This window comes from Rhinolophus hipposideros, assembly GCF_964194185.1.
Source record: "Rhinolophus hipposideros genome assembly, chromosome: 21".
NCBI lineage: Eukaryota > Metazoa > Chordata > Mammalia > Chiroptera > Rhinolophidae > Rhinolophus > Rhinolophus hipposideros.
In genome coordinates this window covers 38619411-38632240 of record NC_138067.1, presented here as the reverse complement: position 1 = coordinate 38632240, position 12830 = coordinate 38619411, and the positions used below count along the sequence as shown (strand labels likewise).

The following is a 12830-nucleotide window of genomic DNA, read 5'->3' as shown; positions in this document are numbered from 1 at the left end:
CTCCGACCCCCTCTTCTACAAGGTGAATGGTGTGCTGACAGCGTTGCCTGTCTCTGTGGCTGATGGGCGGCTTTCAGTGACACAGGGAGCATCAAAAGTGGTGCTGGCAGCCGACTTCGGGCTGCGGGTCAGCTATCACTGGAACTGGCGAGTCGAGGTGACGCTGCCCAGTAGCTATCATGGTGCGGTGTGTGGGCTCTGCGGGAACATGGACCAAAACCCCAACAACGACCAAGTCTTCCCGAATGGCACCCTGGCTCCCTCCATACCCATCTGGGGCAGCAGCTGGCGAGCCCCAGGCTGGGACCCACTGTGCTGGGATGAATGTCAAGGGTCCTGCCCAACCTGTTCTGAGGATTGGCTGGAGGAGTACAAGGGCCCTGGCTTCTGTGGACCCCTGGCCGCTGGCATGGGAGGCCCCTTTGCTGACTGCCATGCCCATGTGCCACCTGATAGTTTCTTCAAGAGCTGCGTTCTGGATCTCTGCCTGGGCGATGGGGCCCAAGACATACTTTGCCAGTCTCTGGCTTCTTATGCTGCTTCCTGTCAGGCCGCTGGCATTGTCATCAAGGACTGGAGGACACAGGCAGGCTGTGGTGAGTGTTGGGGGAGCAAGGCAGGACTTGGGGGCAGGGATCCTCTCTCCGCGGGGCTGATGTGGTTTCACTCCAGTCCTTCTGGGTCTTTTTGTTTCTTTCTCTCTGTGTCTCTCTGTCTTTGTTTTTGTCTCTTGATGCTTATCTTTGTGTCTTCCTATGATTCTCTCTCTCTCTCTCTCTCTCTCTCTCTCTATTTCTCATTCTCTCTCCATGTCTCTGGTTGGATCTTTGTTTTTCTCTCTGTGTCTCTTGCGCTGTCTCTCTCGATTTCTGTCGGTTCCTCCTTGTTTCTGTCTCCTCTCATCCTATGGTCAGACCCCACCCTCTAACCCCATTCTCTCTCTTTCTCTCCCTCTCACTCCTTCATCTACCTGCAGAGATCTCCTGCCCCCACAACAGCCACTATGAGCTCTGTGGCCCATCCTGCCCAGACTGCTGCCCACCCCCTGTTCCCCCTACGGGCTCAGCCCCATGTGAGGGCCCCTGCGCTGAGGGCTGCCAGTGTGACCCAGGCTTCGTGTGGAGCGCCGACCACTGCGTTCCTCTGGATGGCGGCTGTGGCTGCTGGGCCAATGGCACCTATCATGAGGCAGGCAGCGAGTTTTGGGCTGATGCCACCTGCTCCCAGAGGTGCCACTGTGGGCCTGGGGGTGGCTCTCTGGTCTGCAATCCTGCCAGGTGCGGGCTAGGAGAAGCATGCGCCCTGCTGCCCTCAGGCCAGTATGGCTGCCATCCTATCAGCACAGCTCAGTGTCAGGCTTGGGGTGATTCCCATTACATCACTCTGGATGGGCACCAATTCGAATTCCACGGTACCTGCGAGTACCTGCTGAGTGGACCCTGCCATGAACCACCGGCGGGGACGGAGAACTTCACTGTCACTGTATCCAATGAACACCGGGGCAGCCAGGTCATCAGCTATACCCGCAGCATCACCCTGCACATCTGCAAGCACAACGTGACCCTCAGTGCCCGCTGGCCCCAGCAGCTGCAGGTGAGGGGTCTGTGGGCCAGACAGGAACACGTGCCAGCCCTGGAGTTGCCTGGGAGTTAGTGGTCTGCCATTCCCCTGATTACCCTTCACAGGTTAGTGGGTGCATGGTGTTCAGAGTACAGGCCTTGGAGCCAGATGGCTTGGAGCAGTGGCTTCCCCCTCTCTGAGGTTTAGTTTATTCCTCTGTAAAAGGGGTCTAAGGAAAGTAGCTGCTTCAGAGGGTAACGTGAGAAGCCAGCGACATCGTGTCTATAGATGCTTATTCTTATTATTAAAAGGAGAGAGGTCACGTGCTCAGGGTTACACACACACACACACACACACACACACACACACAGTAGGTAGTGGAGTCAGGATTCGAACCTCTGTCCACGCCGTTTACTGCCCCTATCCTCATTCCGCCCCCGCAGGTGGACGGCAAGTTCGTGGCGCTGCCCTTCCAGCTGGAGTCGGTCCTGCAAGCTCACCTGAGCGGCGCCGACGTGGTGGTGACCGTACCCAGCGGGCTTTCGCTGGCTTTCGACGGGAGCAGCAACGTGCGCCTGTGCGTGCCGGCGGCGTACGCGGGCTCCCTTTGTGGCCTGTGCGGGAACTACAACCAGGACCCCGACGACGACCTGGAGGCGGTGGGCGGGAACCCCGGCGGCTGGCAGGTGGGCGGCGACCCGGGCTGCGGACACTGCGGACCCGGGGCTGGGTCGTGCAACACGCCGTGCACGCCCGAGCAAGAGGAGACCTTCGGAGGCCCGGAGGCCTGCGGCGTGATCTCTGCCCCTGATGGCCCACTGGCACCCTGCCACCACCTCGTGCTGCCTGAGCGGTACTTCCAGGCCTGCTTGCTGGACGCCTGCCAGGCTCAGGGCCATCGGGGATGCCTCTGCCCTGCCGTGGCCGCCTACGTGGTAGCCTGCCAGGCCGCTGGGGCCCAGCTTGGCGAGTGGAGGCGGCCAGACTTCTGTCGTGAGTACTCATCCATGCATGGGCCACCTAGTAGGGATCTCCCTGCCTCCCCACTTCACAGGGCTCTGAGAAGAGCCTTCTCCTTCTCCTTGGGGCTAAGACACACCACCCTGCCTCTCCTGAGCCAGATATGTCCTGTCAGACACCGTGGCCTTCACATACTGAAGTACACCAGGTCACCTACTGCAATAGGAGAGACTGAGACTCACCTACTCAGAGAGACCTAGAGAGTTACCCCTGGTCAGACGCCCCTGGACTGTTTCAGACACTGAAATACACAGGAATTGGTCCCATAGCCTCAGACAGGAACTCTTCTGTTAGAGAGAATTGGGCAGATTTGCACTGAAACACTGGGTGGGTACCCCGGGTAGAACCATGACCCTGACATAGCGCAGGCAGATACCTGCAGATTCACTGTCAGATGGCCCGGGCAGTTCTCTCCTGGCAGCTTCACCCAATCAGATACACAACCTGGTCAGAGAGGCCTGGTCCCCAGGACTCCCACACTGGATCCCCAGTCAGATGTGTCGCATCCCACATCCTTCTCAGATCCCTGCACACATTCACTCATGAAATATGCTCAGGCAGAACCCACAGATCCACCTGGGCAACTCCCCCCACTCTGCGCCTCCCCCCAGCTCATCCCCCTCTCGTTCCCACAGCCTTCCAGTGCCCTGCCCACAGCCACTACAAGCTCTGTGGTGACTCCTGCCCCGTGAGCTGCCCGAGCCTCTCCCCGCCCGAGGGCTGTGAACCAGCCTGCCACGAGGGCTGCGTCTGTGATGCCGGCTTCGTGCTCAGTGGCGACACCTGCGTGCCTGTGGGCCAGTGTGGCTGCCTCCATGAGGGCCAGTACTACCCGCTGGGTGAGGCCTTCTACCCAGGCCCTGAGTGCGGGCGGCGCTGCCATTGTGAGGCAGGCGGCCACGTCTGCTGCCAGGAGGGCATAGCCTGCAGGCCTCATGAAGAGTGCCGGCTAGAGGATGGCGTCCATGCCTGTCATCCGACAGGCTGCGGCCACTGCCTGGCCAATGAAGGCATCCACTACGTCACCTTTGATGGACATGTCTATGATATGCATGGCTCCTGCTCCTATGTCTTAGCCCAAGTCTGCTACCCAGATCCTGGGGACGAGGACTTTGCCATTGTACTTGAGAAGAATATGGCTGGAGATTTTCAAAGCCTGCTAGTCAAAGTGGCTGGCCAGGTTGTGAGCCTGGCTCGGGGTCCACAGGTAAGTGGGCATGGCCTTGCCCTGGGGGTTTGAAGGGGACGTGGCCCTGCCCTTGGGGGCTCTGAGGGAGACAGGGCCCACCCTGGAGGTTTTAAGGGAGATAGGACCTAACCCCGAGGGGACTGAGGGACACAAATTTGTCGTAGGGGTCTGAAGGGAACATGGCCCCACTCTTGGGGGTGCCTGTGGGCCAGTGTGGGGGTCTGAAAGGGACATAGCCCTGCCCTGAGGGTAGTGAGAGGGACACTACCCTACGCAAAAGGTACTGAGAGGGACACAATTCCATCCTGGGAGTCTAAGGGGACTACCTTACCTGTGGTTCTTTGAGTGCCTTACCTACCTGACCCTTCCACCCAGGTCACTGTGGATGGCGAGGCAGTGGCCCTGCCTATGGCTGTGGGCCATGTGCGGCTGACCGCTGAGGGCCGGAACGTGATTCTGCAGACGACCAAGAAGCTGCGGGTTCTCTTTGATGGTGACGATCACATCATCATAAACATCCCCGGCTCCTTCCAGGGCCGGCTTTGTGGTCTCTGTGGGAACTTCAATGGCAATTGGAGCGATGACTTTGTCCTGCCCAGTGGCGCTGTGGCCCCTAGTGTGGATGCCTTTGGAGCCGTGTGGCGGGCGCCCAGCTCCTCCCAGGGCTGTGAGGAGGGCTGCGGGCCCCACGGCTGCCCTGTGTGCTCAGCAGAGGAGACGGCACCATATGAGAGCAACCAGGCCTGCGGGCAGCTCCAGGACAGCCAGGGCCCCTTCGCGGCCTGCCATGCAGTTCTGAGCCCCTCTGAATACTTCCGCCAATGCGTGTACGACATGTGTGCTCAGAAGGGCAACAGCACCTCCCTCTGCCATAGCCTGTCTGCCTACACATTGGCCTGCCAGGCAGCCGGCAAGACCGTGAAGCCCTGGAGGACAGAAAGCTTCTGCCGTGAGTGTCCGTAGGCCCCCGAGAGAACTCCAGACCAGGCTCGAGGATGCCCCCTGACCTGCTGCTCCCTGTCCTACCTGCACCTCAGGAGCAGTCCCGTGTTAGGGCTCCCCCAGCTTTTCCCACAGCATACCCTGCTGGCTTCTTTCTGCCCCGCTGACTTGACCTTCTCAACCCCTTTCAGGGACCCACTCTCCGAAACCTCAGACACAGTTCTTCAGGGCCCATCCTGGACCCTTTCTGTTGTGACCTGGGAGGGCGGGTCGGCAGATCTGAAGCTCATACAATGAAGCCTGAGTCTGTGGCTCACTCAGACCCCCCAGGCAGGAACATATTTCCTCAGATCCCCCAGGACAAGGCTGCAGCTCCCTCAGACACCCAGGACTCTCCCTCCCAGATCCCGCTGGTCATGGGGTTGTCTGTTTCCTTCAAACACCCAGGACAGGGCCGTGTCCCCTTCATTGTCCTCAGGGCAGGACCTCCATCCTGGGCCATCATCCACCTCTACGGCCTCGTGCTGAGCCTGGACACTGTCTCCAGCCCTGACCTCTCTCCTGGCTGCCAGCCTCAGGGGCCCAGTGGCTCCCTGGACACCTTCCCCTGGGTGTCCTTTGGACCCCTCACACCCGCTGTGTTCCCGTATGACATCAGCATTTCACCCCAAACCTGATCCTCCTATTCCCTGGTCCTCAATTCGATGTGGCCACACCATCCACCAGTTGCTCAGCCAGAGCCCAGGGCCCCACGCTGGATGCTTCCGCTGGGTCCTCAGCTCCCTGTCTTTGCCTCCTCCCTGCCCTTTCACTCTTCTCGTGTTTTGCCAGCGCAACCCTGATGACACGGGACTGGCACTATCTGTCTCACAGATATGAGCTGCATAGAGGAGGGACTGGGGCTGTGTTCATGCCTTGTGTCCCCAGGGCTGGTGTGTAGCAGTCCCATTCATTCCCTCCTCAATGCCTAAGAGCAGGTATGACCCCAGCCTGTCCCTTCTCCCCACAGCGCTCCAGTGCCCTGCCCACAGCCACTACTCCATCTGCACTCACTCCTGTGAGGGCTCCTGCGCGGCCCTCTTTGGCTTTGTGGGATGCACCAACCACTGCTTTGAAGGCTGTGAGTGTGATGACAACTTCCTGTTCTCCCATGACACCTGCGTCCCCGTCCAGAACTGTGGTTGCACCCATAACGGCCGATACTTGCTGGTGAGCAGGGGCTTGAGGTGGGCCAGGAAGGTGGAGGGGCTTGAGGGAGACTGAGAGCTTCTGTGCCGACCCCCTCTAGGATGGAGACAGAGGAGCCACCAGCATTTCCCAGCTGTGTGACTCAGTGCTGGTGACGTCCCTGTATTAGTTTCCTGTGGTTGCTGTGACAAATGACCATAAACTTGGTGGCTTAAAACACGAGAAATTTGTCCTCCCATAGTTCTGGAGGCCATAAATTAGAAATCATATCACTGGGTCAAAATCAAGGTGTCCTCAGGACGGCACTCCCTTCAGAGGCTCTAGGGGAAACTCTTCTTGTGTCTCCCAGCTTTTGGTGGCTCCAGGCATTCCTTGGCTTGTGGTCACATCATTGTAATTTCTGCTTCTGTGTCACATTACCCCTCCTCTTCTGTGTGTGACATAAAATTTCCCTTTATGTGTGACATAAAATTTCCCTCTGCCTCCCTCTTAGAAGGCCCAGGCAGATAATCCAGGATAATCTCTCCATCTCTAAATCGTTAATTTAATCACACATGCATATAAGGCAATAGTCACTGGGCACAGGCATTGGGACCCGATTTCTTTGGGGGAGCTGTTATTCAGCTTACTACAGTTCCCTCCCTGAGTCTCATATTTTCATCTGTAAAATGGGGTTTACCATCATCCTTGAGCCATATGTCTGAGGAATGGGTGCAATTGCTCATGAAAGACACCCACTGAGCTCTCCTTGCTTCCACAGTCAGCACATTCAGTAAAAGTAAAAGAAACTTACAATAGCACAGTAGGTAGCACAGCTAACAATAGTTTAATAATGTGATTGAAAGTTCATAGCTGACTTATTTTTGTTATGCATGTTTTCTGAGCTCTTACGATGCACCGAGTTTGTTATAGATGTTAATTCGTTTAATCATCACAACAATCCTATGACACAGGTGCCATCATTATTCTGTCCATTTTACAGATAAAACTGCAACAAAGAGAAGTCAGCCCAAGGCTACCCATTAGCAAGTGGTGATGCCGGGATGTACACCCCAGGAGCCGGGGCTCACCCTCTGAGCTACTAGGCGTCCTATTTCTTCAAAAGCATATTTACCAAACAAAGGAAATTCATCCTAGTTTTATTAATGGCAGAGAAGTAGGCTAGAGGGTCTGGAAGTCCAGGACTTCTGGGGAAGATGTCAAACTTCTGCTTCTTCCTTCTGGTCTCACCACCTACAGGAAGCCCTCCAAAACCCCTAGGCTGGGCTAAGGACCTCTGGACTCCCACAGCCCCCTGCTCTTCCCAGCCCTGACCACTCTGCCTGTGTTAGAAGGCACCTTGGATTTGTGTGTCTGGGCTGGAGATACAAATGTAGGCGTTACCGGTATAGAGACGGAGTTCACTTGTTTTTATCACATTCATTCATTTCTTTTAGTTTTCAAACTTTTGTTTTTGAAGACTTCAAACTTAGGAAAAATTTCAAGACTAGTACAAAGAATTCTTGCATACCCTTCACTCGGGTTCTGCAACTGTTGACCTTTTGCCATGTGTGCTTTATCATCTGCTCTGTATAAGTATATACACATATGATTTTTTTCTGAACCACATGATAATATGACAGTGCCCCTGTACCTATACTTTAGCATGGATTTCCTAAGAATAAGGGAATTCATTTAATATGACCATAGTACTATTCAAAATCAGGAAATCAACACTGATTCAATAGGATTATATAATCTGAAGATTTTATTTGAATTTTACCAGTTATCCCACTAATGTCCTCTGTAACAATCCCCCATCCCCCTAGACTAGAGTCCAATTGAGGCTCAGACATTGCTTTTAGTTTTCAGGAGATTTGGTGAGATCACCAGGTAGTAAATGGAGACAGGGAAGATAAGGTCTGAGGACTGAGCCCTAGGCAAGGTATCCTTAGGATTTGGAAAATCAGCAGGAACTTGAAAATGTGGTAAAGAAACGACAAAAAAAATAAAATAAAAATTAAAAATGTGGTAAAGAAGGAACAGCGAGTCAGGTAGGAAAAAACCGGGAGAATGTTGTTGCCTGGAATTGGGTTTTCAGGGCGCTAGGTTACCAGGATTCTGGAATGTCTCCTGCCCACCCCTACCTGTGTCAGTTAGCTTTTGCTGGGTTACAAACTACCCCAGAACATAGTGGCTTAAAACAACTATTTGTTTAGTTCACAATTCTGCGACCCTGCAGTTTGGGCTGGGCTCACCTGGGCGGTTCTACTGTTGTCCCCTACACTCACTCATATGGTATCTCTAGTTCCCCAGTCGGTCGGTCAGCTAGGGGCTGGCTGGTTTAGAGTGGCACCAGCTGAGATTGCTGTCTTTCTCGCACAGCAGGGTCTTTTTGCCTCTGGCAGGCCCTTACTTGCTCTCATGGTGGCGGGGCAAGGAGAGAGAGAGACAGAAGCTGTAAGGTTTCTTGAGGTCTAAGCTTGAACCTGGCGTAGCATTGCTTCTGCTGCATTGTGATAACCAAAGCATAGTCTTAAGGCTGCCCCAGATTAGTGGGGAAGGGGAAATAAACTCCACTCGTTAATGGGAGTCATGGCAAAGTCATCTGCATGGATCCAGGGGGCTGAAGGATTGTGGCCATTGTTGCAAACCAGCACACCACTGAAACCTGGCCTCTTTCTGTGCGCAGGTGAACTCCTCCCTGATGAGCTCAGACTGCAGCGAGCGCTGTTCCTGTTCCGTACGCACCGGTGTGACATGCCAGGAAACCGGCTGCCCTGTAGACCACGTATGCAAGGTCGAGGCTGGGACCCGGGACTGCTGGGTCCCCGTTGGTCTCTGTTCCCTGTCTCTGGGCACCAACATCACCACCTTCGATGGGGCCCACACTAGCATCAGCATCCCTGGCATCTACGGGCTCTCTTCCAGCTGCCCAGGATTAGGGAAGACCATCCCCTGGTACCGTGTGCTCGCTAATGTCGACTCCTGCCATATCGACAACGAAACTGTGAGCCAGGCTCACATCTTCTTCCAGGGTGGCCTGGTGACCGTGACCACACGCAAGGGAGTCTGGGTAAGTGTGGGCACTGGGGCATGTCTCCCCTGGGCTTTTGTTTTCCTGTTGCAGTGTCCCTCCATTCCTGGCTGCCCGTCTATCTTCCTATCTGTTTTCTTTATCCAGATCTCTGCCGTTTGGCCGCTGGGTTTGTATTGGTCTCAATATTTCGAACTTAGTCCCTCTGTTCTGGATTTGTTCTTGAGGCTGAGAACACAAATCCGCTGGCTGAGTTCTTGAGGAGCAAAAACACCCTCATGGAACTTACTAGTTTTGATGCTAGTGTTAATCAAGACTCTACTGGTTGCAAGTGACAGAAAACCAAATTCAAATTGCCTTTCACTTACAACTGCCTTGGATTTGCCAAACCCCATGGTTCTCACCACCCCAATTCCAAATTTCTGAGAGACAGAATCTGTTTGGCCTAATTGAGGGCTAATGCCAACTCATAGTCTAATTATTCGTGGTCCGTGTGGCAGAACCTAAGACCCAAGCACAGATGTCAGACCGCACTCAAGTCCCCAGATGAACATGTCTCTATTTCCATGACCTGTTTGTCGATTGCAGAGACATTCATTGGTGTCTCCTGGGTCCAGTGGGGACATACAGCCAGTGCTCCACCCCGCCCCCCCCATGGATGGTCTCCATCCTGCCACCAGTGCATGGAGATGGTCCGAGACTCAGCCCCAGTGGAAGCAGGGGGCTGTAGTTCTCTCTCATGTAATCTGGACCAACCACTCCTTTTCTTTGGCCATCTGCTTGATCCGTGATTCTAATAGACACCTAATAGACACCTCCTCTTGCCCCTCTCCCAAGAACCAATTTTCTACACAGCAGACAGATATTCTAAAAATGTGAAATGGATCAGGTCATTCTGCTGCTTAAAACTCTACAGTGGCCTCCCAGAAAAGCATTCCAAACTCAAGCCACCTCTCTTGCATGGTCTGCAAGGCCTGTGTGATGTGAGTCCTTCTGGCCCCTCCACCCTCATTTGCGACAACCATTTATACAGCAGACCAAGCTTGTTCCCGCATCGGGGCCTTCGCTGTCCCCTGCCACAGTGCTCTTCTCCCAGGTTCTCTAAGAGTTGGCTCTTTCTCACCCTTCAGGTCTCCATTCCAGCATTGCTTCTACAGAGGCCTTTTCTGACGCCCTGCAGACACTCTCCCCCTCATTCCAGTCTCACGGCTATTACTCTTTTCTTTCCTTCAAGGTGCTTATCACTCTGAAACCATCCATTCTTTCTTTGTGTTTGTTGCCTTTCTCCATCACTAGAATATCATCCTCAGGTGCGCAGGGATCCTGTCCATCTTGGTCATCGCGTTGTCCCCAGAGCAGGGCCTGGCACCTAGAGGGTACCCAGGAAAAGTCTGGTTTCATGAATACATTCCGCCCTGTTCCCTCTACACCAGGCCATGTGCTGGACGACACGGATGAGTCAGAACCGGTCCCGATACTTTTGAAGCTTGTGTCCTGGTTAAACTTTCCACTCACCTCTACCTCTCCTTCACGGTATCCTTCCCTTCTTTTCTCCCTCATTCCAGCCATCTATTCTCCCACCTCTCTTTCCTTCACCCCGCCCTTCATCCCTTCTGTCTATCCTTCCTCACTCCCTCCCTCTGTTACTTCCGTCCTTTCTTCTATCCATCCATTTTTTTCAGACCTCTCTATTTGTCTTTTCTGTCTGTCTGCCTGTCTCTCCAATCATCTGGCAGAGGAAGACTCAGATACAAAAGTATTTAGAAAAAAAGAACTTTTCTTTCAAACAAGGTTCTCTCGGAAGTGTAACTTCAGAAGGAGTAACTCATCACCGAAAACGGACAACAGTTATTTAAAGGGAAAAACTCAAGGTTACCAAGGTTACGGAGTCCACAGCCTACGCGTGTGATAGAGAAACAGTCATTTTGTCACCTGATTATTATACTTGCTCGTTCATTACTTGTCTTCAAACATCAGCCTTGAAAAAATAAAAGATGATGTTGCTTTTTTTTATAAAACGAGTAATTTACTGGGCATGCTCAAAAACGAGTAATTTACTGGGCATGCTCAAGGATTCTTTTGCTTTGAAAACTGGAACCAGACAGGATGACGCTGGGGATTATTGGTTTGTTTGTTTATGTGCCTGGACCACAGTGCTCCCCTGGCCTCCATTGGAGTGTTGTACGCGTGCCTATTTACCCCCCGGTCCATCTCTCCGTCTATCCACCCTCTGTCCTTCTACCTATCTGTCCAAACCCCCAGTTATCTTATGTACCCATCTCTCCATCTCATCAGTCCTTTTAGGTCTTCATGTCTTTTGGCACCTGCCTCTCTGCTTTCGCTCCTTGAACTTGTTATCTTGCTTGGGCCCTCCATCCTCGTAACACCCCAGCTTTTCTGTGGCTCTCGCCTCACCTCTGTGTCCCCCCCCCCCGCCGCCACCAGGTGAATGGTATCCGAGTGGAACTCCCAGTTGAGGTGTCACCTTCTGTGTCCGTGAGGCGGAATCCTGATGGCTCCGTGCTGGTCCACCAGAAGTCCGGGGTCCAGGTGCAGCTGGGCACCAATGGGCAGCTGACTGTGATGGTCAGCAAGGACCATGCTGGGATGCTGTGTGGGGCGTGCGGAAACTTTGACGGGGAGCCGACCAATGATAAGTATCACTTCGAGGAGGATACGACCGTGGAGCACTGGAGAGCACAGGACTTCTCGCCATGGTGAGGATGTAGCCTGGAGGGGCACCTGGGTTTTCATGGGAAGGGGCAGTCGGGGGGGGGGGGTTGCTCAGTCTGCAAGAAGAAGTGCTAAGTGTTTGTTTCTTACAGTCACATCTGATCAGTCATCCACTGGCAACAAGGACTTCAGGACCTGAACCCTGGAGATTGCCATAATGGAAGGACACACCGTGCTACTGTGTGCCCCTTCCCTGCTCTCCCCTCTGCTGAGCCACTGAGGCCGACTGTGAGAGCACTGAATAAATATCCTAAGCCAAGATGCATGTTGATGTGTCTATCTTAAGCCTTCTTATCCCTGACTTTCCTTTCTGCACTGCAGGTGTCAGATGCCTGGGGAATATGGCACATGATGAATATTTATTGGGGTGAGTGGATGGAGGATGGATGGATGGATGGATGGATGGATAGATACATAAATGGGTAGATTGGGAGAGGGGTGGGTGGGGAAATGGGAAGATAGGGAAATGGATGATTTGAAGAATGGGTAGATGAGAAGATGAATCATTGGCTAGAGGGAAGAAGTAGAAAACAGAAAGAAAGATCAATAGATTCTAGCTTTATCATTTATAACTCCAGCAAATTAATTCTCTGTCACTCAGTTTCCTCACATACCTTTGTCCATTCAGGCTGATATAACAATATACCATAGAATGGGTGGCTTATAAACAACAGAAATTTATTTCTCACAGTTCTGGAGGCTGGGAAGTCCAAGCTCAAGGTGCCAGCAGATTCAGTGTCTGGGGAGTGCCCTTTTCCTTGTTCATAGATGGCTGTCTTCTCACATGTCCTCCCTTGGTGGAAGGGCAAGGGAGTCCGCTGGGGCCTCTTCATAAGGGCACTAATCCCACCAGGAAGGCTCCACCATCATGACCTAATCACCTCCCAAAGGCCCCACCTCCTAATACCGGCACCTTGCGGATTAGGTTCCAATGTGAATTTTGAGGGGACACAAATATTCAGTCAGTAGCATCCTATTTAAAGTAGGGTTAACGATAGTACCTATCGTTATGGAGTTGGAGTGAAGATTTAGTGTGTTCATCCAATCCACCATGACAAAAACAAAGTCCCTCTTCCCTGCCATACCTGCTCCCACCCTTCCCATGATGATCTTCTTCACCTCAGTGAACAGCACTGCCAATACTCAGTTTGGCAGCCAGAAAATGGGGAATTATTCTTGATT

The 12830-nt window shown here is 53.2% G+C and overlaps 1 protein-coding gene across 1 annotated transcript in view; it reads left to right on the top strand.

The window, feature by feature from the left end:
• Positions 1–11912, top strand: part of FCGBP (Fc gamma binding protein) — a gene marked incomplete at its 5' end in the record, with an annotated part of 37204 nt that extends 25292 nt beyond the window's left edge. Inside the window, 9 exons of the mRNA XM_081032112.1 lie at positions 23–596; positions 977–1593; positions 2004–2553; positions 3216–3787; positions 4145–4718; positions 5721–5920; positions 8571–8954; positions 11361–11632; positions 11741–11912. Of these exons, the coding sequence (XP_080888238.1) occupies positions 23–596; positions 977–1593; positions 2004–2553; positions 3216–3787; positions 4145–4718; positions 5721–5920; positions 8571–8954; positions 11361–11632; positions 11741–11750 (3753 nt within the window). The 3' untranslated portion in view covers positions 11751–11912. The remainder of the gene's footprint in view (positions 1–22; positions 597–976; positions 1594–2003; positions 2554–3215; positions 3788–4144; positions 4719–5720; positions 5921–8570; positions 8955–11360; positions 11633–11740) is intronic.
• Positions 11913–12830: the final 918 nt, after the last annotated feature.